We start from the raw sequence: 27,594 nt of genomic DNA, 5'->3' as shown, positions 1-27,594 counted from the left end.
CTATTGGTATTCAATCATCAAGTTTGCATTTACACAGTTTCTCTGATATACTTTTATCATTAATTAGCAACTACTCATAGCTGGAAAAAGATATAGAGAAACATATGACATACACTTCAAATTTGATTCTTTCAAAATGAAAGTGCTGTGTTTGGGCACACTTTATTTAACCTTCTCAATTTTGACTTTACTAATTTGCTCACTACAATAAAAGAAAACACACCAAAATATAATTGAGTGATGAAATTGAGTAATTTTTATTTGGAATCCTTACATGTTTTCTGTAATGACCATTTCATCTTCCCTTTGTCCTAAAGACAAAGCTTTGGTGGTTGAATGGGGTGAGGAAACCCTCCAGAGTAGGAGAGGAGAGAAACCTAATACAGGGGGTGTTGGAGCTCAAGTGGAGTGAAAAGGGCATCACATGGGAGAGGGAGTGTGTGTATAAATTTTAAAAATATGTGTGTGTGTGTGTGTATACATACACACATAAAACCCCTTAGCACTGTCTACTGAGAGGGAGTAGACAGTGACATCTTGGTCATGATAAGCACATCTCACGCACAAATGATGACTTCTAAATACCAATTCCTACTAAATGGTAGAGAAATGACTGATTCTGGGGCTGGGGCAAGGCAAGGCAAGGCAAGGTGAGTTTCGGAATCCTGTGTGCCTAAAAGAAAGTACTTTAAAAAAAACGATGACAACGTATCAAAAGGGCAAAGGAGCCAATGTGAAGGGGTTTGTGCTGGCTAATGTGGCACAATTTGAGATTCAATAAATAACAGATTATAATTCAAAATTAGTAACAGATTATAATCCATTGACTAGCAAATCATTAATTCAAACTGATATCAATAAATAGAAAATTTAATTAACAGGATATATAATGGCTTCAACTACTTCCCCCCAAAAAATACAAAGAAAAAAACAGTAACTTTACAGTGGAGAAGCCTGATGGTAAGCAAATGATCAAAATGGACATCATCAGAAATGGGGCAAAATGAAATTGTGCACTAACAGAATGCAATGAGAACACAGAACTGCATCTGTTAATATCCCTACTATAGAAGCAGTTAGAATCTAATCATAAGGAAACAGGTAAATCCAAATCTAAGGACAGTTTATAAAACAACTGGGCTATCCACTTACAAAAGTCGAGGGTAGCAGAAGTCAAGCAAAGACTGATGAACTGTTCCACAGTGGAAGAAACAAGAGATATTGCAACCTAAGGAAACATGTGATTTTGAACTGTATATACAACATTATTGGGACAATGAATGAAAATTGGATCGGTCTGAGGGAGTAATATGTGTTAATTTCTAATTTTGGTGGTTGTATTATGGTTATATGGGAAAATTCTTTCTTTTTGGAAATACAAAAGTACTGGAGGGTGATAGGGCATCATGACAGCAACTTACTCTCAAAGCGGAAAAATTTTATTTGTACAGTATTTACAACCTTTCTGTGAGTTTGAGATGGTTTCAAAATTTTTTCCTTAAAAAGCAGAATGCAGAAAACTAATCAATAGATTATTCTTAAAGAGCTGATAAAGTAATTCAATGAGCTAGAACTCCAAAAACATAATTTTAATTAGGATGAACTTTGTCCAATTCCTGTGTCCACTGTGCACACACAGGTTCTTCAAAACTACCTTAGTTTTATGTCATTAATTGGTCCAGAAATTCTTCATATGACTTTCAGAATCTTCTTTAAACTCACATACACACACAATCACACATTCTTCCTACTGGTTACGATAGTGATATGTTCAAAGATGCTGTTCAGTAGAGAGAAACTATCTGAGTTCTATTTTTAAAATCGAACAAAAATGCAGGTATTACTATAAAAATAGCCTCCCCCCTTGTGGCAAAAAATGAAAGTACATTTTACTGGAGCATCCTAATATAGAGGCACTTAGTATTACTCCTTATAAAGTATTTTCACAGAATTTCAAGTGAATCCTCTAAATAGCACGAAGTATTTGCAAAAAATATACTTAGAGGTAGTTTCACAGGTCTCTTTAAGGTCAGCATTGTCCAGGTTCTGTTTAGACAATATTCTCTATAGCAAAAAGCTGCAGATTTGAGAGAACTGCCACAACAAAATACCAGAGTTCAAAGGAACTAAATTTACCCACAGTATAAAAAATTAAAATGATAGGTAAAAAGGGATGGTCTCACTTAAAGGCACCTGCCTATTTAAGATTACAGGGGCATCAAGAAGGCTTTCTACCTCTTAAAGTTTAATCTAGAAAATCTGAAAGTCCACCATTGGAGATTAATTCCTTGGAGTTGGTTCCATCCAATCTTCAGACTTAGAGTATTAGTATAAAGATACACTGGAAGGAATAAGACATTTTCCTTCATTTAAGATTGCTAATTGCGAAAATAAAATCGGAGCTATAAATAAATGAAACTTAATTTACTCATTGCAGAATCCTAGCCCTATTCCTAACTCTCCACACTTCTTCCTATTAAGTCACCAGTCACTGATAATTCTATGTTTTACTGACCTTCCCGTGATTATAAAGTAATTTAAGTGGTTTTTCAAAGTAAACTTAATTCCAGTTTCAGACTTTTAAATTAAAAGTGGCTCAGTTGGATACTGTTTCTTCAACATAGTAATATAAATATTAGTATCTTGGCTAAAATGAATTATTGACAATTTTAATACATGTTGCACAGTACATATTAATATAGAAAAATACATGTTATCAGCAGCATAATGTTGACCATGTTCTAATCCATTCCACCTGCTCAAATATTAGTGCAAATAATTATATATTTGTAATGCATCACTGCTGTCTAGCACAAATCTATGCCTTCTGAATAAATGACTTTCCTCTGAGGTTGTTTGCTGTTTGGAGTATGATGTGATATATTCATATTTAAATTGGCTTTGTATGGTGAGGCAGACTGCAACCATCTAAAACACTTAGAAAATGAACAAGTATGGTTAATTACTTTTCCCTCCCCCTAGAGGTCCTACTTATCACAAGAACTGAAGTTTACTGTTACCACCCAAATAACAGTGTTAAAGTATACAGGGCTGAGTTTAAAAATACCAAACTTGTTAAGCCCAGAGTTATCAGCCTAACTGCTCCAAATCACCAATTAAAATTCTTACAATCTAATGTGTCAGGTTTCTCCCCTAAATTTGGAAAGAGAGAGGATTGATCCATGTTAAGAATAAAAGTTAGGAGTTAAGGCAATTCTTAAAAGATTAAACATGTTATTTTTGATTACATGAAGATGACTACCCATTGCTAATTCACTGAGTACATTTTCCCTGTATTTTCACTCTAGCATTCATTTAAAAACTACCGACTGCATTGAATAGTTAACACAATTGACAAACTTATGACATTAAAATAGTCTGTTTTTGAAGGTAGAAATACTGATTTCCTCCTATTTTCCAAGGTACAGTTGTCATTTATTCCTGTGTTATAAAATATGATACAAAATACCTGGACTCTTTCTTCTGTAAAGATTATTAAGCAGACATAGTACTATAATTATGTAAAATAATACTCACTAAAGAGAACTTTTTAATAGAAAGATTTCTATTGAATACAAACTTAATATTAAATTAAAATTTCATGACCACTTATAAAATTTTAAAAACTAAATTTAAAAAGTATGATCACACATTGGAGACATTTAAAAAATCCAACAGTAAGTTAGACACTGACCCTGTGTATCAACTTCATAGCCTAAACATTATTGTGAGAACCAGACATTGGATGAGAAGAGAATTAGATTAAGCAAAATTAGTGAGCCTATCAAAATAAAGGACCTATTTAAATGTTAAACAAGAAGAGTGTACAGAACATAAAGAATGAGTGAGAAAGGCTTAGGTTTCAATCTGAGCCTTTTATTAGCTATAGACCCTGAGTAGGTCTACTTAACCTTTTTGTGGCTTAGATGTTTCATCTGTCAAATTGAGATAATAGTACCCAACTTCCAAGACTGCTTTGGAATCTAATAAGATCATGTATACAAATGGTCACCACAGTGCATGGGACTTGAGGAGATAAATGTAGCTCTGTTTTTATTATGCATTACAAGTTAAAAATTGCTGTTTTTACTTTATGTAGGATTATTTACTCTAATAACATGGACTGGTTTTTTTCTCCAAAGTATACAATGTATTTCAGGACTGAATTTCTCAAGCAGAGGGAAGTACTACTGAAATTGAATATAATTAAACTAATTGGGATAAAAGCATAAAGTGCTTTCTATGTCAAATTGTCCAACAGAAATCAGGAGAATTCAGTTCACTTCTAGGAAACATCTCACATTTCTAAGTCAACGAGTAATAAATATATATGGGTAATATGCAGCCTATTTCTGTATTTAAAAAAATAAATTCCCAGATATAAGCTTTTTAGTCAATGACAAATTATGCACTGATGAAACTTGCTTAGTTGTTCAAGCATGCCTTGGGCACTACCCTTATAAACACGACCACTCAAAAGGTTTTGTGGCTTTTCAGAACCAAAATTTCTTTATCTGGAGACTTGTAAATATTCTCCATCATAGATTTAAAAAAGGCATTTTAAGGAAGCAGTCAATTCTCTACTTTGAAACAATCTGAGAATTAAATTATTTCACTATAAGCCAGAAGGCTGATAGTCAGTGAAATATTTAAAGTGAAAGTGGAAAGAAAATCATTTAAATATATCATAAGTTAACATACTTAGCAGCTTTTTTTAAAAAAGGGGAAAGTGCCAGGGACTTGCAACCATGGTGATGCTCAAAATGAGGCTAATACTTGTCTTGAAATAGTCAGATATCTACTATCTAAAGATCCATCCAAGAGTTAATAATTCTTCATAAGGACTATTCATCTACTCTGTCATAACTTATAGACGCTAGACTTCCTTCTTAAATTTGTGTTGTGTATTTCACTTTCTGTACCATTTTAGGCAAATATAATATACTCAAGTTGCAGAAAAATAACCTGCAGTGTTTTGGAGCATATTTTCAACTTCAAAACGTTACCTAAATATTGCCTGTTAGCTCATGCAGAACTGCAGAAAACTAATGATTCTCCTTATTCAAACGTAGGCTAACGTTATTAATATACAAAGTTCCATTATTGCTGCTTAAAATTTTACCATGTGCACGTGAAAAACATCTTACTTATTGATCTCTTTTGAGTCGTATATTGTGGGAAAAATTTTATAGTGGCCACAAATATAAAAAATGCTTTAAAAACTGGAATACAAAGAATGCAAGGAATGCATAAGGGTTTATACAACAAAAAGTTTCTTAGAGAAAAATAATCAGCTTAGGTTAAATTTCAAATCTTAGTTACAAAGTATTTTTCTGCTAAAAAAAGGAAGTGAGAAGACCTATGCTATAAAAATAAGGAACATTTTGGAAACTTAAATAGAAATAATTTATAAAATTAAGTACAGATATCCTAAAGATGTAAAAATGGAGTGAAATAAAAAAACAATTGCAGGGAATTTGTTTATTAAGCATTAATGTTAACACTTCTAAGTATTCACTTATGAGTTTTCTTTGTCACTGCCTGGTCAATGGACATAATGGAAAATATTGCACAAAACTCAAGCATGGAAATAATAATTAACAAAATATCTAAGCAACATGTATATGCTTTACATTTTAAAAATTAATCCAAACAAAATAATTTGAAGCACTTCTCTGATTTGGAAGTCTTAAAATGTTCTCATGTTTTATTGGTTTTTTGTTTTTTTTTTGTTTTTGTTTTTTTTTTTACAAATTGACACTATACAAAGAGTTCAAATGGCCAATAAAACTACTGCTTTAAAATTGTTGGCTTTAAGTAACAGAGGTATAATTTGAATTCACATCAGAGCTTTCTAAAATGGCAATAGTACAAGCATATGACTTTCTCTAGTATCCAAAATCTGCTCTGGCTCTCCCTTGGCTAAGGAATAGAAAACCAGACAGCTTTCTAAAGCTGCCATGATTTCCTAAAATGCTTTGATAAAAGTTGGCATACTTCATTTCTCCTTCTGACCTTGATAACACTGGGCTAAACAGAAAATGAAGAAAATTCAGTCAATAGTAACGTGAACAGTAGCTAGCACTGGACCTGGAAGTTTTGGTAAAATCGATGACCATTCAGAAACATAGTCTTAAAAGAAAAGTAGTTTGCCAAAATTAGGCAAAGAAGCATACATTAAAGGAAAAAAAAATGCCAAGAATGAGCTGAACATTAAAGTTTATCTGTTCTTAGAAGATTATGAACAACACAAAGGAAGGTGAAACACTATACAGATAAGAATGAATTCTTGCAGACCAAATTTATAGAAATTGTAGAGTAATAATAGCCTTTCTAAATTTCCACTTGATGTTTAAAATTTTATAAGTGATTTATTATGTCACCATATTAAGCCAATTCAATTAACTCCAATCAGTAAGAACTGCTTCAGAAATGCCTTGAAAAAGATGACAGAAACTATAGATTTGAAAAGCAACCAGTTTTTACAAAGCTCATCTCTAGACTTAGAATATATAACACTATCAATTCCTGATTCCCCTTAAAATAGACTACCTATGGTTAGCCATCCCATCTTATTCCAGTTTAGCATTAAGAAAGAAATCTTAAAAGACTGCATTGTTGCTAAACACTGTCAATATTTCTTATATTTACCATTTAGACTATACCTCACTTTACTTCCCTTGTAATATTAAAATAATGAATAAATATGGTCCTTTAAAGTCCTCCACCTTATCTTAAGTGAAATATAAAATAAGGTAGACTTATTAACTTCTTGCTAGCATTGGCTTAAAATCTGTTTACGAAATAAGAAATAGTAAACTTTTTTTTTTACCCAGAAAGCAGATGTATTCTGATCCATTCCTAATATCTACATAAAACATCTCATCATTTTAGTTTAGTTTATAACATTTTTCTTGGAATATTACTATTGTACCTCAGGAAAAAAATCCAATTAACCAACTACAGAAATTATGCTCAATTGTTAACCTTTTGAAAGAGGCAAAAGTTCTCTAGGAAAACCTAAAGTAACTTGACTAACAATTACCAAGTGCTGAAAAGGTCATTAAAAATTGGTAAATAATAAATGCAGTTTTGCTGTATTTTACCATTAATGCAAAATAGGATGGTGAAATTTCCCAATAGAATATGTAAAAGAATGTCAACTGGAACACTGATAACATCTCATTTGTCTTCTGACACCAACATTTTCCAGGATGAAAACAGTGACATGTAGTTTCACAGAATTTAAAATTTAGAATTAGAAATTTATATGTTCAAGAATGGAATTAAAATTCAACTTCAGGTGAAAAAGCAAAATATGGCTGGTAGTGTTCAAATTTCAAATAAAATCTCAAGGGTAAGTATGGCTGCTGTTTCTCCAAACAGTCATTTTTCCATAAAATGTTGGCTTTGTCATAAGAAATCTCCTGTGCTTTCTATCAACCAAAGGCCTGCTGAAGTACAACATGTTTCCCTTATAAATTCAACCTCAGCTGAAATGTCGAGCAAGACGGGCAGATCTATAGTCAGCACGAAGTTGTACGAAGGAGTGAAGAATGTTCTTGTCCAGATTAGCAAGTTGTTCTCCTGAGCAGACTTGCTTTAAATTATCTGGAGCAACTACCAGAAGATTGCAAAGTGCATGCAGAGTATCAAAAAGCTGTAATACCAGTGGAATCTGAATTGAAATAAGAGAAGAAAAAAAACAAAACAAAACATTGAAATAAAACAATTTCTAGTTTTACAATTAGTTTATAAATTCTTCTCATTTATATACTCTTAGGACTGACTAATGTAGTAAACTTCAATACTAAAAATTATAAAAGCTCCTGAAAGTGTTAAAACTCAAATATTTCAGAGAGTATATAAACTTGGTATAATTTTTTTGAAAAGATATACGTCAATTTTCTTCAATAGTAACAATCATTTATATTTTTGTGGATTAGAATTAGTTACCATCAATTTAGTACTCTTCTTAAATAATTTAAACCTTAAGGTAAACTGGTTTCAGAGACATGTATGAGAAAAAAGAAAATATTTTCCTTATGTGTGATATAGACAGCATTAGTTATGAAAGTGAACAATGTCATTTGGACTGTGGAACTGAAATATGTCCTCATCTAAAATAAAGTACACAGCAAAAATGTGTTAAGACAGAAAATATGATTAGAACAAGACTTATTCAGTTAGGATATATTAGATCTGTCTCACTATGGTATCAACAAGTTGTAAACTTTTCTGTAGTAATCACTACAGAAGTCAGCATGTGTTTTTAATGGCCTGACTTACGATCTTGAGCCTATTTACAAATTTTATATTTGTGAATACATACCTTGAAGTCTTTGGCACACTTCCTATATTCAGCTACATCACAAATTGCTAACATGCCACCCATACAACTGTAGGAGTATTGTTGAAGATGCTCATAAATAAGTCGATGAAAACGTACTCCAAGTTCCATCAAAACTGTATCCACATTCTTCCCATCCATGGAATTTTTAATCTTTTCCACTTGCTTTCTTACATAAGCACAGACTTTAACACAGGCCTGTAAAACGTTTTCTACACTTATTACATAGAAATGTGTATCAGCTTAGCTAAGGAGAAAATACATATAGTGTCTCATTAATTTCTAAGTATAAAAGAAAAAAAACTTAGAGCACAGTAAGATACACCAAAGAAAATGTTAATGAAAGTATTAAGCATAGCAGATATTCTTACTAGCATATTGAATCGTTTTACTTACATTAGTATATTGAATCAAAACATTGTTTTCATCCTCTGGCTTAAAATCTGTTTTCTTTTGTTCTGCAGCCAAGATATGCTTCATCTGTCCAATCATACAATTTAATGTCCTGGAGAATTGAGAACACCATATATTTGACCCACTTATTTTATATTTAATTTATATTATTTATACTAAATTGAAATTATTTCATTTCAGAGCACCATAAAATTATTTACTATTGGTAGACTTCAGATTTTAGAAAAAATAAATTCTAGGTCTTGCTAGCAATGAACTCTCTTGGTTTTATTAGCTTCCTGCTCTTGCCCAATACTTTATTTAAGATAATCTTAAAGATCTTAGAAACTTGTCACTAACTTATTTCCTTAGCAACCATATATAGAGAATGGTTAGTATGAGGGGGAAAACAGAGGGTTTAAGACAAATAGCCAACAACGTTTGGAAGAACTGGTAAGAACAGGAGAGTCACACATTCTAAGGACAAGCAGGAGGCTAAACAAGTGGTACTAAAGACTCAGTTGAGAAATGAGAACATGGGTTTATAGCAGTGTATTGATAATGCTCAAGTTACATGATATCATCCAACAGCAATCAGCTACCCAGTTACAGGAATAAAAGACAGCACTGGTCCAAAACTTTGGATCTGTAAGATAGTTAAGGATAATGGAAATAGTTTTTAGGGTAATTACAAGGGACTAATTTAAGAGATGGATCAAGCAACCTAAGTATAATAATGAATAAAGAAAATGATATAGTAGATTGGCAAAATTCCCACTGAGGTCAGAAAGCAGGTTATGGAGTTGGAAGAACAGGAGGTTATGAGCAATGAGTGGGATATTCAAGTTTGAGGTTTTTGCTACCACTGATAATGAGGGCTGCAGGATATGAGTGTAGGTAACTAAAATGAAGACGATCAAGAATATAAATGGGTCAAACATATGGTAGGGGAAATAACTTACGATTTAAAGTTAAAAGGAAAATTGTGAGCCAGATGCCCAAATCCTCAAAAAATGTAGGACACTAACATAAATGATTGAGAGACAATAGCAGTAAGAGAAGATGCTGTGAGTTCTAAAGGCAAAGAGGTTCTGACATAACACCTATAGATGGATACTGGTCTGAAAATATCAGAAGGGATTACCTCCTGGCCCCATGGTACATGGGTAAAAAAATCAGAGGTTCATATTCATGAGACTACTACAGAATACTGTGCCTTCAATTAGTCAACAAGTGCAAAGACCGAGACTAAGGCTTATACAGAAAGATGTTAAGAAGACTCCAAGGAAATACATTTTTCCTATACCTTTGAAAGCTTAATGTAATCAACCTCCCTATGTCCCAAATATAATTTTTCAGGTATTCTGAGGCAAAGCAAGAAGAAACAAATTAAGTTAATATGAGGGAGTTGGGTTAGGAAAATAAATACTTCTTGAAGTGATGATTATAATATATGTAATAATCATAAACATTATATTAAATAAAGTTCTGTGTATATATATATAATCTCATATGGTTCTAACTAAAAAAAAAGGGAGAGACCAGTTTTAGGATTATTCTAAGCATATAATTCAGTAAATTAATCTCAGTAATTAATTTTATAACATCCTTATTTTTCCTAGTTTTATTTTTCAATTTTATTTTTCTTTCCCTCATTATTATATGTTGTATGGTACTTCTTGATCTTACTAAGAGGATAATTTGGGAGGTGAGCTGAAAGTTTGATACTACTGATAAAGTAAAAATTATTTATTTTCATTAAATACAGTGGATTCCAGGCTATCCTTATAACAGCACTGAAACTAACTTGCACTCAAATATGCTTTCCTAAATAGAAGAGAAAGAAACAGAATTATAGTAAGTAAAAAAGATATGCCCAAATCTAGTAGCATGGGCTTTGAATTTGAGTTCCAACTCTACCACCATTAACTGTATGATCTTGAGCAAATTACTTAATTTCTTTAAGCCTCCATTTCCTCATGTGTAAAAGAAAGATAGCATTTCCTATCTAATAGAATAATACATGTGAAGGTCCTTGCACTGTGTCTGGCACACAGCAAATGCTTGGTAAGTGGTAACTATCACCATCATCATCAATATATGCCCACTATGTCATCTCAAGAAAGGATAAAAGACCCATTGCTCTATGCTATTAACAGGTAATTACAGAAAAAGTAAACAAAAATTTTTGAATGCAGAGTTTGGATTCAATTAATGAAATTTACTTACAAAAAACTAGTATATTTATTTAAACCATTTCAGATATAGGCCTGAAAATTCTAAATGAAAATAAAATCCTCTATGCTACATACCATTTTTAAGGAGTTTGGAGAGAGAGAGAGAGAGAGAGAGAGAGAGAGAGAGAGAGAGAGAGAGAGAGAAAGAGAAAGAGAAATAAAGAAGGAGAAAGTGGTGGCTTACAAAAATGGTTTTCAAATGAAACTAGTTTAAAAGTATACCTAAACATACTGAAAACCATTTTCATGTTGCATTTATAATGGTGTTTTTACGATTTAAAAAATAGAAGAGAAGGGGAGGTGCTTGGCTGGCTCAGTCAGCAGACTACGTAACTCTTGGTCTCAAGAATTGTGAGTTCGAGCCTCATGTTGGGTGTGGATTTTATTTTTATTATTTTATTTTATTTTTTTAAAATTATTTATTTATGAGAGAGAGAGAGAGAGACAGAGGCAGAGACACAGGCAGAGGAAGAAGCAGGCTCCATGCAGGGAGCCCGACATGGGACTCGATCCCAGGACTCCAGGATCACGCCCTGGGTCGAAGGCAGGTGCTAAACCACTGAGCCACCTAGGGATCCCCTGGGTGTGGATTTTAAAATAAAATCTTTAAAGGGGTGCCTAGGTGGCTCTTCAGTTAAGCATCTGACTTTTGATTTCAGCTCAGGTCATGATCTTAGAATCATGATTGAGCCCTGCATCCAGCTCCCCACTGAATGTGGAATCTGCTTGAGATTCTCTCTCTCCCTCCATCTTCCTTTGACCTCTTCCCCCCACTCCTGCTTTCTTTCTCTCTAAAATACCTAAATACATCTTTAAAAAAAAATCTTTAAAAAACAAATAAACATAAATATAAGAGAAAAGGTAAAACTGATAACTTGCCTATCAATGCCAGTATCCAATTTCATCTCCATTTGTTCAATTATTTCTTTTTTCTTCTGAAGGCATTCAGATAACTTAGGAGAAGAGCTATTCAATGTTTAAAGGGGGAAAATCACATTAGTAGCCTTATAAAAGTTTTCCATGTGCACATGTGTATTGTTATACATTTATAAATACACATATTTTAATTTGCTTACAAATGAAGAAGCACATAAGAAGTAATTACTATGTCCAATTCAATACTAGGAAATTATGTGGTGTTACTATGCCTAATAGCCACACTAGGAAAAATTAACCAGTTAAATGAGAAGGAAAAGGAAGATTTAGATTTGTTACTTTCATCTCAGAGACAAATTTCTTAAGAATATAAATATATGTGATTTTGAAATTTTGGGATTATTTGGTTTCCTTTTTAATTAAATATCTGGATTAACAGTAAAACAAAAACAAACAAAAAAACCCCATATGATATCACCAGAGTCTTTAGAATACATAGCAAATTACACTAATTAAAATTTGGAGAATAGCCAATCCAGTTGTATTTAGGTTTCCTACATTTAAAAAAAAAAAAAAACTGATAATCATATTTGCCTTCTGAATGCCATTTAAATGTCAAAAACACCTAAAATATTAAAAAATATGCAACTCTAAAGTTATGTGAACTCTTTGCTATGTGGCATTACAGCTCTTAAGTGTAATTCAGGGATCATAAGTCATCTTTATCTTGGAGACTGTTTCTGGACTAATTTCTTGGCATATCAATGTATACAATAAAATGTTTAAAATTTTATCTTTTATATATTTTTCCTCTTTTAAAAAATTTTCCCTCTTTAGTAATAGTACACACACAACTTTATAAGGCATGTTCATATAATCTCTACCTTATTTAATCCTCACATGCTTTAAAAGTTCACATAAATTGATAGAAAGATATAAACAAGCCTTATTGAATGCCTTATTAAAATCTGTCCTATTAATCTTATAAAATTTTTGTTGTGTATCTTTATATGTAAAGCAGTATAATATTCATTGAAATACCAACAAAAACCAATTTGACTAACCTTATTAGTGGCATAAGGTGATCATTAAACTGCTTGTCAAAAAGATGAAAAATAGTATTGGCCTGTTGTACAACGTCCAAAAAATAGAGATTTGCATTCCTAGAATCTGAAGAAGGAATTCCTAAAATTGGAAGGCATGTGTATATTAGAATCATACTTGAAGAATTTCACCTTGGCAATAGAAAAAAGAATGCGGTATCATGAATAAAGGTAACTGCTATTTTAATAAATCAATAATGATTTTTGTGGACAGAAGAGAAAATTAAGTTTAACTTAATAAAATTAATACAAAGTTTCTACATGTAAATTTTCATTATCTACTTAGTCTTCACTATTTGCTGAGATAAACCAAAAATAACTCAATAAATGAATCATCTTGGACTGTATCTTCTCCTTTCCTTTCTCTGTTCCACATGAGCCATGCATATACTTCCACCATTTTTCTTATAACAAGGTCTCATTATCTCTTATAAGAGTTAAAGTAATTTTTTATTAGTTTTCTAGGTTCAAATAACTTTATCTTTTCTGCTATGTATTGTTGCCAGAGTAATGTACTTAAACTTACACATTTACACACATCTTGCTCTCTATTATTTCCTCAAAAATATTCAAAGTCTCTCCACTGTTTACAAAATAAATTCTTGATTTTCAGCATGGTATTCATGCACTGCAACATGCTGACTCCAAAACAGAGACCTGACCTCTCCAAATTTCAGTTTCCTCCTTTCTTAAAAGAGCAATAGATAAACTCTAAGCTCCACTCTAACTTTAGATATTTATGTCTCCAGCTAAAATTAAAAGGCATAATGGGCTAGGGAAAATACATATGAGAAAATAAAATTAATACCTAGAATTCTTTATAAGATGATTTTTTTTCAAAGCTTTAAAAATGAAAAGTATTTCATTTTCCCATATGTTTTCCCATAACAAAATCACCAACTGTTAATTAAAGGCTTCAACACAAACTTTACAAGAGAAAAAAAAATAAAGTCAATACACATGTGGAAAATACTAGTCCTTACTATTAATGAAAGATATTAAAATTAAGGTAATATTTATATATGTTTTTAACCACTAAATTAAAGTTTTTAAAAGAATATTCAATGTTATGTAGAAGACTGGTATAATCATACATGCCAGTAGCAGTGTAAATTAGTGCAAAAAAACCCTTTTGGAAAAATCTGTATGTATAGGAATTTTAAACTGGTAAAACACTTTGTGTTGTTTTTTTTTTTTTTTTTTTTCTAAGTAAACTCTACTCTCCAAATGGGGGCCCGAACTCATGACTCAGAAGAGTCACATGCTCTACCAACTGAGCCAGCTAAGTGCCCTTTTGATCTGCTAATTTCACCTCTGGGATTTCATACAAAGAAAATAATTCAAAATAAGGAAATAACTTTAAGCTCTACAATGTTCACTGCAGCATTATTTATATTACTAAATTGCTGAAAATATCCAGTATGTTTAGTAACAGGGGATAGTTAAGTTTATTTATCTTGATAGTATAAAATTTCGTCATGTATACATACTGTAATTAGAAATAAGAGCAGTAAGTACTAATTGAATGCCTTCATGAAAGAAAATTTATGAATATAAGTTATAGGATATTTTTATTCTACCAGTAAATTTTCTAATTGTGAACATAGCTATTAAAATGAAGATGCTAGATTTCCATATGAGCTAAATAACAAATCCTTCATAACCCTATGAATTCAAATTCTTGTTACCTTTTTCCATTATCTTCTTTAATCTTCATCATATCCTTGAGGTATTATTATCCCAATACAAATTTCCACATTAAGTCATTTGCAAATGGCAAATGTTAAATACTTGAAGTCAAGAGCTGCTGTAATTGGGGAGCCTGGCTGGCTCAGTCAGAAGAGCATGTAACTCCATCTTGGGGTCATGAGTTTGAGCCCCACACTGGGTACAGATTACTTAAGAAAATAAATAAACTTAAAAAAAAAAAAGAGTCTACTGTAATTAAGTTTTAAAAAAGGATACAAATGCTTATCTACAGGAGAGCAAATAAAAAAATGGGTAAGAATAAATCACAAGTTTACTGAATTATGGGTAATTCCGTTTCAGTGTTTAAAAAGTTTATTAAATGACATGATATACATTCAAATAAACATTTTTTGAGCATCTGCTATGTGCTTTCTAAGTGCTAGGCAATAATGGTGATTAAGACAGATAAGATTCCTAGCCACAACAGCATACATGCTGTTTCCTTAAAATACTTTCTCCAAATACTCAATTTACTCTTTCATTCCATTCAGCTGTCTGGCTCAACATCTCCTCAGAGAAGCATTCTCTGACCAACCTCTAAAAAAAAGTCCTCTGCTCCTGAATTCCCCATCCCACCCTCTCAACACTTCTATCTCTTACTCAATTTTATTTTTCTTCATTGCATTTTAGTCATCTGCCCATCTTATCCTTAAGAAAACTCCATAAGTGAAAGAATAGGCACTTAGAAGGTATGTGTTAATGAATGAATTCTGGTAAGCAGAGGAAGACATTAATAGATGAAAATTTCATTGTGATAAGTGCTATGAAAAATATTAATTCAGTGATGAAATAATGGGTAACTAAGGCTGGGAGTAGAGGGCTACCTTAGCTAGGGTGATCCACAAAAGCCTCTTTGAGAAGGTGACATCTAAGCTGTGATCAGAGATTAAAAAGTCATGCATGAAAAGAGCTGAAGGAAAAGGGTTTGGGGGATAGGGGGAAAGTCTGAGTGAGAAAAAAGAATGAAGGCCAGAGTGGCTGACAGCTGAGGTAGTGAGAGAAAGTGCAATATGAAAAGTGGATGAATACATAAGAAGAGGACAGATCAAAAGTCTTGCTTTTATAAAGTTTGTTATTGTTTTCCCCCTAAAAGAAATAGGAAGTTCCTAATGGGTCTTAAATGGGAAATGATAATCAAACTGACTATATGTGGAGTCAGTAATGTGGAGAGGTGAGAGAGAATGTACACAGAAAGACCAGTTAGGAGTGGATAAAGATAATGGTATTTAAATTAGGGCAGCATTAGTAGAGCTTGAAAAAAGTAGAGGAGTATGAATTAGGTTTGGAAGTATACTGATAGGATTTGCTGATAGACTGGCTATCAGGTTTGATGAAAAGGAAGAATTACAGCAAATTCTATGTTTGGGGCCTGAGCAACCAGTACAGTAATACCTTTTACAGACATGGGGAAGAATGGGAGTGAAACAGTCTTAAATGGAAGATAAAGAGTTTCATAGGGATATGTTAAATTTGAGATGCACACTGAACAGGCAGAAAGTTCAAGGAGGCAACTGTCTTAATGGGAATGGGATTTAGGCAAGAAATCATTATTATCATATTAATACCAGTAAACCCAGAAGACCAAAAGCAAAAGAAAAATTTTTGTATGAATCCACTCCTTTCCAGGCTTATTTTGGAATATATTTTCCTTTCTAAACTTTACATTACTTAATTGCCTCAACCAGAACTGCTGTCACCTTCATTTCTGCTCTTTTGACACTTTATAATTTACAGCATTGTACTATGTTCTGCCATACACTCAGTGAGTGATGTAGTTTTACCCTGTCCTGCATAATGTAAGTAATATGAGAAGTGTGTCTTTGTGTAACTTTCTGCACTTGACAAACCCTTGCATTTAAGAAGTTCGAAAAGCATTATTCATTGCATTGAACTGAATCTGACATATAGAGTTTAATATATATAAAACATTATGTATATAGTTAATCAAGCAGGGTCAAAGGAATTTAACACAAAGTATAACATAAATACATACACTTACCAGCAAGTCCTGTTTCCAAAGCATAATCAATATGCTCAATACATAAAAATTCCACAAGAATGGTAAAAATTCTAAAGGCATTCCTTGGTAAATCAGAAGGATCTGAGAGCTTTAAAAAAAACAAAACAAAACAAATACATTACTCCTCAAATCTATCGTTTAAAAAGAAAGGCTTTTTTGTTTGTTTGTTTAAGCAATCAACTTCTTACAAGACGTAGCAAGTATTCGGGTAGCAAAATAGTAATTTATGCCTCTTTCTCTCCACCCCCAATGCCTCTCTCACATACACAGACATATAGTTACAATGCTCTTCATTTGTCTACAATTCTACTGGCTTAGACTAGCTCAACATTTTTCTCACCTGGATTGCAATCCATTAGTGGATTGTGAAAAGAAAGAAAGAGGGAAGAGATGAGAGGATCAACAGGAAATAAAGTATAATGTACATATTTAAACCAAATATAGTATTATGAAATACATATAAAAACATCATACATGCATACACATAAACATTCATTGGACTATGTAAAGTCTATTTCTTATAGATTATGGTCAAAGAAGTTTCAGAGCCACCAACTATAACAAAACCTATTCTAGCAAAACTCAAGGATTCTTTTTTCTATTGGGGAGCAGAGATGGGGAAATCGGTAATAGGTGCACTATAAAATATTATGACAGGCTCAAATCCCAGCTTCATCACTTCCTCTCTGAGTAAACCCTTAAGATATTATTTAACCCCACCAGGCTTCAATTTCTTTATCTATAAAGTGGGAATAATATTAACTCTAGTCCTGAGATAAGAATAATATAAAAATGCACATAAAGTATTTTTTAGCACAGTGTTTGGCACATAGTAAACTTACAATAATAAATGTTCATTTTGTTGATGATCACTCAGAAGAATTATTTGTAGGTATGGTGAGAAAATGAAATATCTCTTTAAAAAGTCGGAAAATTACCTTTCAACATCTTATTTTATTTTTAATTTTTATTTATTTATGATAGTCACACAGAATGAGAGAGAGAGGCAGAGACATAGGCAGAGGGAGAAGCAGACTCCATGCACCGGGAACCTGACGTGGGATTCGATCCCGGGTCTCCAGGATCGCGCCCTGGGCCAAAGGCAGGCGCCAAACCGCTGCGCCACCCAGGGATCCCCTTTCAACATCTTATAACTGCTTCCTGTATTATCAACTGATTGTTGCCTCTTTGTAATCTCCATTCATGTACGTTTCTCAGAATAGTGCTTATTATCTGATATAGAGAGCTGGCAGTTGAAGTGCGTAATCCACTTTAAATGTCTTATTATAAACACTGATTTGGTATTACTCAATTCCCTTCCTGGTCTTCTTAATATCATCTCAAAGTTTACTCTTCTCTAGTTGCTCTACTATAATCTTCACCTCCCTTCTTTGCTCACTGATGCTCAACAGATGCCCTTAACAAGCAATAAAAGATAAAATTTTCACCTCCTCCTATATCCATGCATAATCAACAGAAGAGGTAGACAGAAAATTGATAGGGAGAGAGAAGATGTAAACAATACTTTCAATCAACTGGACCTGACATTTATAAAATACCCTATCTAAAGCCATCAGGATATACATTCTTTTCAAGTATACACAAAACATTTACAAAGATGGATCATATCCTGGGCTAGAAAGTAAGTCTAAACAAATTTAAAATGGATTCATGTCCTACAAAGTATGTCCTCTAACCACAATACGATCAAATTTGAATCAATAACAGAAAGAACTGGGCAGCCCGGGTGGCTCAGCGGTTTAGTGCTGCCTTCAGCCCAGGGCCTGATCCCAGAGATCTGGGATCGAGTCCCATGTCAGGCTCCCTGCATGGAGCCTGCTTCTCCCTCTGCCTGTGTCTCTGCCTCTCTCTCTGTCTCTCATGAATAAATAATAAAATCTTAAAAAATAAATAACAGAAAGAACTAAAAAAAAAAAAAACAATATCTGACAAATAATAATATACTTCTAAATCATTTTTGGACCAAAGAAATCAAGAGGGAAATTTAAAAGTATTTTGACCTGAATGAAAATAAATACAACATATCAAAATGTATGGTACACAGCTAAAGCTTACATCAGAGGGAACCTTATAAGACTAAATGTTTATATTAGAGAAGAAGGGTCTCAAATCAATGACCTCAGTTTCCATCTTACAAAACTAAACAAAGATGGGCAAGTGAAATCCAAGTAAGTAGCAGAAAAGTAATAGTGGAAATTGATGAAACACAAAAGAACAGAGAAAAATCAATGATATCAAAAAAGCTGATTTTTTGGGAAACCTGATAAACCTCTAGCCAGACTAGTCAGGGGAAAAAAAAAAAAAAAGATACAAATTACCGATATCAAGAACGAAAAGGTGACATTACTACAGTCAGATATTAAACAGGTAACAAGTAAATATCATGAACAATTTAATACCAATAAATTCAAACATTTATGTGAAATACACAAATCCTTCCTTACAAGCCACTAACTACCAAAGCTCAATTAAAAAGAAATAGGTAACTTAAATAGTTCTAAACCTATTAAAGAAGTCAAATTTGTAGTTAAAAACCTTCAAAAATAAAACTGCAGGCCCTAATGACTTCACTGGTAAATTCTAGCAAACATTTAAGGAAGAAATAATATCAATTTTATACAATCTCTTCCAGAAAACTGAAGAGGAAGGAATATTTTCCAATTCATTCTATAAGGCCAGTATTACCCTGATAACCAAAATGAGACAAAGACATTGTGTGGAAAAAAATATATATGTATAAGTCAATATCCCTCATGAACACAAACACAAGAATTCTTAACAGAAGTTCAGCAAACCTAATCTAACAAAATATACATAGATAATAATACATAATGACCAAGTGGGGTCTGTCAAAGGAATGCAAGGTTAATATTTATAAATCAATGTAATTCAGGACATTAGTAAAAAGACAGCATTTAACATAATCCAACACCTAATCTTATAAAAATATTCAGAAAACTAAAAATAAAAGAATTTTTTCAATGCTCTGATAAAGAGCATCTGTGAAAAATCTACAATTAATATCATACTTAATTGTGAAAGACTCAGTGGAATACAAGGTGTTGGCTCTCACCACTTCCATTCAACCTTGTACTGGAGGTTCTGTGCAATCCAATAAGGCAAGAGAACAAAATAACAGATTTGTACACTGGAAAGGAATAAGTAAAACTGACTTATTGGCAGACAACATGATAGTCTATTTAGAAAATCCTGTGGAATCTACCAAAAAAGCTATTAGAACTAATAAGTGACTTTAGTTATTAGGTTGCACGTATAAAGTCAACATATAAAAAAATCAACTGTTTTTCTATACACTAACAACAGAGTATTAAAAATATAAATTAAAAAATATCACTTACAGTACATTAACACAAAAATGCTAAATACTCAGGGATAAATCTTGTATGCTAAAAATTACAAAACTCTGGTATGGAAAATTAAAGAAAACCTAAATAAATGGGCAGATAGATATACTCTATTCATAGACTGAAAACTCAATATTGCTAAGATGTCACTTCTCCACAAACAGGACTATAGATTCAATGCAATTAAAATCAAAATCCCAAACTTTTCCCCTGAGACTGACAATCTGATTATGAGATATATGAAAATGCAAAATAATTTATATGAAAATATGAGAGGACTTATACTCCCTGATTCATGACTTATAGTTACAGTGATGAAGACAGTGAAGTATTGGCACAAAGACAAACAGGTCAGTGGAACATGAGAGAGTCCAGAAAAGGATCCACATATAAACTGTCAAGTAGTTTTCACCAAAGGTTCCAAAGTAATTCAGTAGAGAAAGGATAGTCTTTCCAATAAATAACGCTTAAATAACTGGATACATAAATGCAAAAAACTTAACTTTAATCCACATATCATAGGACATGTATAAGTTAACTCAAACCAGCTTATAGAACTTAAATGTAAAACCTTAAACTATGAAACTACTAGAAGAAAACATAATAGGAAATTTTTGTGACCATGGGTCAGGTAAAGATTTCTTATATATGATACCAAAAATGCTATCCACAACAGAAAAGTGTAAAATTGGGTTTCATGAAAATTAAGAATTTCTAGTCTTTGAAAATACTGTTAAGAGATTAAAAAGACAAGTCACAGACTGAAAGAAAAAATCTGCATATCACATATCTGATAAATGAATTGTAATTTGAATACAGAACTCTCAAAAATAGTAAGAAAACAACTGCATTTTTAAAATGCACACAATACATCAAAGAATATATACTAATGGCAAATAAACACATGAAAAGATACTCAACATCATTAATCATTAGGAAAATGCAAACTAAAACTATAACAAGATATCTCTATACTGACTGTCTCAAGTTAAAAAGACTGATTATACCAAATGCTGGAGATCATGGGGAGCAAATGAAACTTTCACACATTACTGGTGGGAATGTCAAATCAAACAACCTTGGAAAATAGTTTGTCAGTTTCTTTAAAAGTAATACCATATGACTCAAATTGCTACTATGTATATACCTAAGAAATGAAAGCATATGTCTGCATAAAGACACATACATGAATGTTCACAGCAACTTCATTCATAATAGTCAATCACTGGAATCACTCTAAATGTCTATCAATAGGTAAACAGATAAACTGTGGTATATGCATGCAAGCAAATACTACCTAGCAACAGAAAGAAGCATACTAAGTAACACACAATTACATGGATCAATTTCTAAATAATCATGCCAAGTGAAAGAAGCCAGAAACATATGTACATATTATAACGTACTATAAACCATTTATAAAAAATTGATGAAGCTCTTAAAGACATCCTGTTTAGCTTTCAATCTTCAAATATTTCCTTCTTTTTGGAAAGGAGTCTACAGTGACATAAAAAATGATCAGCAGTTGTCTGAAGACAGAAGTGGAGAGAGGAAAGGGGGAGTATAAAAAGACAAAAGGAAACTTTTTGGGGTGATAGATCTGTTCATTATCTTGATTGAAGTTGTAGCTTCAGAAATGTAGACAAAACTTATCAAACTCATCAAATTGTACAGTTTATATATATGCAGTTTATTGAATGTTAAAGGTATCTCAAAGTTTTTTTTTAAAGAAAGAAAAAAGCACCAATCTGCTCATTATAGTGCTCTTTTTAAAATAATCCTTTAAAGCTTCTATCATAAAAAAAAATAAAGCTTCTATCATAATCTATGAGGTTGAGTCTAAATTTCTAAGCATGGTATAAAGAGTTTCTACCTTCTCAACTTCCTTTCTTATTACTCTCCCATGTACATTTTTATTTCAAGCATTTTTATGCTACACAGCTGATTTTTGTATATTACTTTTTGTTAATATGTACTACTCTCTCTGCAAGAATTACCTTCTTGAAATATCCTATGTAGCTTTAAGACTCAGGCCTAAAAAGTCCCCTTCTTTTTGAAACCTTTTCAAATAAATACTCTTCCTTAATTCTTTGACCAGACAGAGCTGGTTGCATCTTCTTTGGTCCCAGCAGGGTATACCTATTTTGCACTGATTGTTTATATGTCTACCTCATTTTCCCACACTATTCAAAAGTTATGTACAAGTCTTCTTTTTGTATTATCAATGCCTAACCAGACAGCTGGTACAAAGTAAACACATATATGTTGGATCAGAGTGTGCTGAAATGAATTTCTATCTTGTAAATTTCCAGACAAAAGGTCATGATATAGAGCTGGTTACTATGATTCGAACAACATAATGTTGACAGCTTAAGGTTCAATGACCTTTAGAAATATTTTAATATATTTCCAGCATTCAGAAAACTAGAGATAGTAATTTACCTAATATACCCATCATCCACCCAGATGTGTGGTATCTTAACATTTTTCCAATATGTACTTTAGAATTTTTTTCTCTTTTAGGGGTGGGAGGGAGGAAGGAGAGTCCTACACATGAATAGAATCCTTTAGGTGCTCTTCCCACATGGCAAACACTATCCTGAATTTATCACGTTTATGCATATCTCTAAACAATATAAGGTATTGTTTTACTTTTTAAAACTTTATATAGTGGTATTATACAGAATACATCTTTTCCCTATCTTGTTTTCTTCACTCAAAACTGTGTGTGTTTTTTTTAAATGTTTGCAGAGGTTTTAATTTTAAACAATGAACATTTATGGAGAAAAGGCAACACAAGAACGTACATCGAATTTGGTAAGTGTAGTGGGGTAGCTACAATTCAGTCATAAATCCAAAGGCATTTTCCCCAAATGGCATTTAAAGTTGCTATGTCTCTTACTACTGATTTTGTTAGCTGTAACTGACTTTGCCCTTTCACTGGTTCAAGATATGTTTCTTTCTGGTGTTGGAATCTCTACCTATTATTGCTTTACAAGTTTGTTTTCTATTTAGTTACTTTTAAAAAGTTCAATTCCAGCACAGGCTGGGAGTTTATCCAAGCAGGTTATATCAGAGGCAAAAACCATGAACCTCCAGGGTTCAGACAATTCAATAAATTGAACCTCCAATTGAAACAACTTCTCAGAGGTGAGCAGGATGCCACAAGGCAATCTGTTATGGTGCAAACAGCAGGTTAAGCCTTAAAATGATGAATGAGAGTCTTCCTTGTGACTTCATATACTGTAGCCCTACTGACTCTCCAGATCCCCAAAGCTGGGCAAACTGGAATCTATGGGTCTCTTAGATTAAAAAACACCCGTTACATAATATCCCACATGTAGCAGGGGGATTCTTGAGGTGATTGCTACACTTCAAGCCAGAAGTCGACACTGTACACTGTATTTTTAAGATTTATTGTTGATACATGTAACTCATTTAGTCATTTAAATTGTTGTAGTTTTCTAGTGTATGAACAATGTCAGTTTATCAATTCTCTTTTCAAGGCACACTTAATTTGATTCTGATAAACAACGTTGCTATGTTAGATATTGCATGTATACCTGAGTTTCTCTAAGGAATTCCCAAGTTACTATCCAAAGTAACTATACCAACTTTTACTTCCACTGGCAGCTTATGAAAATGTCTATTGCCCTTACCAACACTGCGTTATTATCAGACTTCTTAATTTTTGCAATCTGAATGAGACTGATTATTTTCCCTATTTTAAGTTTCATTTTCCTATTAGTGAGACTGGATATCTTATTAATAATTTACATTTTCTGTATTTGTCTATGTATATCAAGATAACCTTTCATAACTTATTCCAAAATAACCTGCATATATTATCTCCTCTTTGTAGGTAAGGTATCTGAGTTTTATAGACATTAGGTCATTGGCCACAGTAAACAGAAGCGATGGGTTTTGGTTCCACCTCTGGCTGACTCCAAAGCCCTCACTCTTGGCTACCACATCTAATGAGAACCTACTATGTACATTTATTAGTCTTTGTTTTCTATTGATTTATATGTATAATTTGTATGTATAATTTATATTGTTTATTTGTATAATTCATATGGATTTATTGTCCATCAATAATATCAATACAAAAAAAATTAAGACTGCCTCCACTCTCAGTTCCACTGCTTAAGATGTATGTATCTCAGTTTCTTCTCTGTAAAATGGAATCAAAATCTCTCAAGGTTGTTACAATGATTATATGAGTTGGTGTATACCTAAAGTGCTTTGGAACATTGTATGTGCTATACAATTATTTGCCACTATTATTTGTTTTACATAATTTTCTGCTAGTAATATTGGTTACAAATATCTTCTCGCAGGCTGTAACTTATCTCCTCACTTTGTTCAAGTGTTTGTAGGACAGAAATTCTAAATTTTACTGGAGTCAACTTCTCATTCTTTTCCTTTGATATTTGGGTTCTTAAAACATCCTTCTTTCCCTAATATTTCTATTTCTTTATGAGATAGCTCTAAATCTCCCTTTTATATCTTGATTTAATATAACTTACAGAAGAAAAATTGGGAATATTCAACTTATAAAATAATATTAAAATATACTTATAAATAATTTTAAAATAATTCTGTTCTCCAAAACAAAAACTCCATCTCATTACAAAAAATGTAATGGGTTAGTTGTTCCTGACCAGAGAGCAGATTTATAACAAGGTGAAAATTAAAATACACAACTACATAAAAATGAAATAAATTTATAATTACTCTTACCCTATGACATCTTTCAAAGGCCTGTTTAGTTTCTTGTAAAAGATTAACCACCACTTCTTGAGATAGGAAAGTTTCTCCATGAGTATCGATACTTGGCCCCAGAGGTAAGTTGGTACGTTGTCTAATTCTCTCTTTCAAATCCTGAATACTAATGCATCATAACAACAAATGAAAAGAGAACATTTTACACAGATTTCAATTTTAAGTACTCTTCAATTTAGTATACATCAACAAAGAAAAATGGACTAACTGCCAAACTCAAACATTCTAATTCCAATAATTTAGTCCTGTAAAAGCAAAGCAAGTCAATCTCTTAGCAGAAGACTTTCATCTGAAAAATGAGTATTATCTGGAGTTATGACCTTTAAAATAATAATTTATAATTATGACTATAATTCTGACTCAACAGCCAAAAATTCCTTGTTGGTTTCCTTATGAAGTGGATTATTACAAGTCAATTAATATAACTAAACAGTCCTGCTTGCAATAAACTTTAAAAATTTAATGCTTTTTAAATACATTTAACTATTTGAGCAAATTCACATTTCCTTATTATTAAGCAAGATATATTAAACATAATTTAGCATTCTTAATGACTGAGTTACTTTGAATATTTATTATATGGTGGTATCTTTAGGTTAGATTTCTTTTGTTCCTAGAATACCTAACTCTAGACTATTCTAAACTTTTCTAAGGTTTTTATTTTTAATTTTTAAAAAAGATTTTTAAATTTATTTATTCATGAAAGACACAGAGAGAGAGGCAGAGGCATAGACAGAGGCAGAGACAGGCTCCTTGCAGAGAGACCGATGTGGGACTCGATCCCAGGACTGGGACCATGCCCTGAGCCAAAGGCAGACCCTCAACCTGTCAACTGCTAAGTCACCCAGGCATCCCGCGGTTTTTTTTTTTTCTTTCTTTTTTTTAATAATCTTTACATTCAAGGTGGAGTTCAAACTTACAACTCTGAGACTAAGAGTTGCATGCTCCACTGACTGAGCTAGCCAGGTATCCCAAATTATTTTTTTAATTCTCATGGTTATTCTTTAGTTTTTCTCTTCCCTTACTTGCTGCTGCCTTTCAGATGGCATTTCTTATTCCTAATTATAACCTTTCCCTGATTATTATTTAGTATATGACAAACTGGGAAACAAGAAACAGATTTATTTGAGTATACTCTGGACTCTAATCATATGGCTCCACATAAATCGTTCTGCTACATCCTAGAATCAAATGGTTCTAGACAGCTGAGATATGGATAACAGGTGCTACCAATTCTTCCGCAAATCCTTTTCTTTTAGTATGTGAATAATCACAGATTTTAAGGAATTAATTAAATAATTTTAAGTCAAGTCATGAAAAAGCTCAGGATATCTACACTGTAAACTGCTATTTTCCACTTGCAACGACAAAAAATGTGTGCTTCCTAGTTAATAATGTGGAATAATTTACTCAGTCTGGAAAAAAAAAAGAGACTATACGGAACTCTTTATAGTTCTGGTATTCTGCTTTAAATTCTAATCGCAGTATGTTAGGTCATTCCAACATGTGTTTCAAGAGACAGGATTTGATCAATGGTGTAAATAAGCTGGGTTAATTGAGTTCTTCACAGAGAATTCCAATGACTGTCAACATTTGACAATTTTGTCCGAACATAATACAGTTCTTAAAATCTTTACTTTTAACTACAACATTTAATAAAAACACTCACCCTCCTGTGCCAATGGATCTCTTCTGATGGTTTTTTGAGTCATAATAGCGCTGTAGGATCATAGCACTTCTACTTTTCAAGTATCCAGTCTCCACCTCAATATAGTTCTCCAAATAGGAAATGAAAATGGATTTGATAAGCTTAGACAAGAAAGTCTGTTTATCAGTACCTAAGTTAAACTCCATCAACTTGCTGGAAAGATTTGTAGTTCTTTTCATGGAAAAGGGGGAAAAAGAGATTAATGTATATTTTAGATATAGTAACAATACTAAGTAATATATATTTTTACAATGTGATTTTAATAACTTATGTTAAACACCATTTCTTAAACCTTAGGAAGGCACTAAGGATACAGAGAGCAGCTGCATACATCTATATATAGGGTAGACTGGATATTACAAACAACACTATGGTTTAGAAAACTGACTAGGGATAATCTCCTAGGGATGATTTATGAGAGGAAACAGAGGCAACCAACCAGTCTAGAAATGGCAACAGTGGCAGCATGACTTTAATATGTTCTAATGCTATTCATGATTTGGTACCCATGTCAGAATAATGAGAGATCTACTTTCTGTTCATTCTCTTTTGTCTTTGTCCATGTGGACTTTCCTCTATTTTTCTGTTTCATATTATTAAGGATAGGCTCACAATAAATGTTGGGATGGGCTTCCTGGTTATGATTACTTTTGAAAACCCTCCTCTCAAAATGACGATACTCATGAACAGCAAAAGGACTGGAAAAAAAAAAAAACCTCCATAAGAAGCTTTTGATAACAATATTTCTAAATGTTACACTTCCATTTACAAAAGCCAAAGGCAAATTTTCATATCAGACTTAAGGCTGAAATTGTCATTTAAGAATTTGTGACTTTCTCAATTTATACAATTTTAACTGCAGATAAATGTAATTAAACTACTTCTTAGAGAAAAAAAATTAAAGAATAGTAACTAGATTACAATTAAAATCAGAAACAAAATTCTTGAGTCTTAAACATAAAAAAAGTTTCACTAAGTACATGACTA

The 27,594-nt window shown here is 32.4% G+C and overlaps 1 protein-coding gene across 1 annotated transcript in view; it reads right to left on the bottom strand.

The window, feature by feature from the left end:
• Positions 1 to 854: 854 nt before the first annotated feature.
• The window catches only part of EXOC5 (exocyst complex component 5), a 64,539-nt gene continuing 37,799 nt past the window's right edge, over positions 855 to 27,594 (bottom strand). The window contains exons 11-18 of the mRNA XM_055304185.1: positions 26,569 to 26,778; positions 24,858 to 25,005; positions 16,708 to 16,816; positions 12,921 to 13,041; positions 11,860 to 11,946; positions 8,747 to 8,855; positions 8,333 to 8,548; positions 855 to 7,678 (exon numbers count right to left, since the gene is read on the bottom strand). Of these exons, the coding sequence (XP_055160160.1) occupies positions 7,490 to 7,678; positions 8,333 to 8,548; positions 8,747 to 8,855; positions 11,860 to 11,946; positions 12,921 to 13,041; positions 16,708 to 16,816; positions 24,858 to 25,005; positions 26,569 to 26,778 (1,189 nt within the window). The 3' untranslated portion in view covers positions 855 to 7,489. The remainder of the gene's footprint in view (positions 7,679 to 8,332; positions 8,549 to 8,746; positions 8,856 to 11,859; positions 11,947 to 12,920; positions 13,042 to 16,707; positions 16,817 to 24,857; positions 25,006 to 26,568; positions 26,779 to 27,594) is intronic.

The sequence above is a fragment of the Nyctereutes procyonoides genome, unplaced genomic scaffold (assembly GCF_905146905.1).
Source record: "Nyctereutes procyonoides isolate TBG_1078 unplaced genomic scaffold, NYPRO_anot_genome, whole genome shotgun sequence".
NCBI classification, from domain to species: Eukaryota; Metazoa; Chordata; class Mammalia; order Carnivora; family Canidae; genus Nyctereutes; species Nyctereutes procyonoides.
The sequence above is the reverse complement of the archived record's forward strand: the minus strand, read 5'-3'. Positions and strand labels throughout refer to the sequence as shown.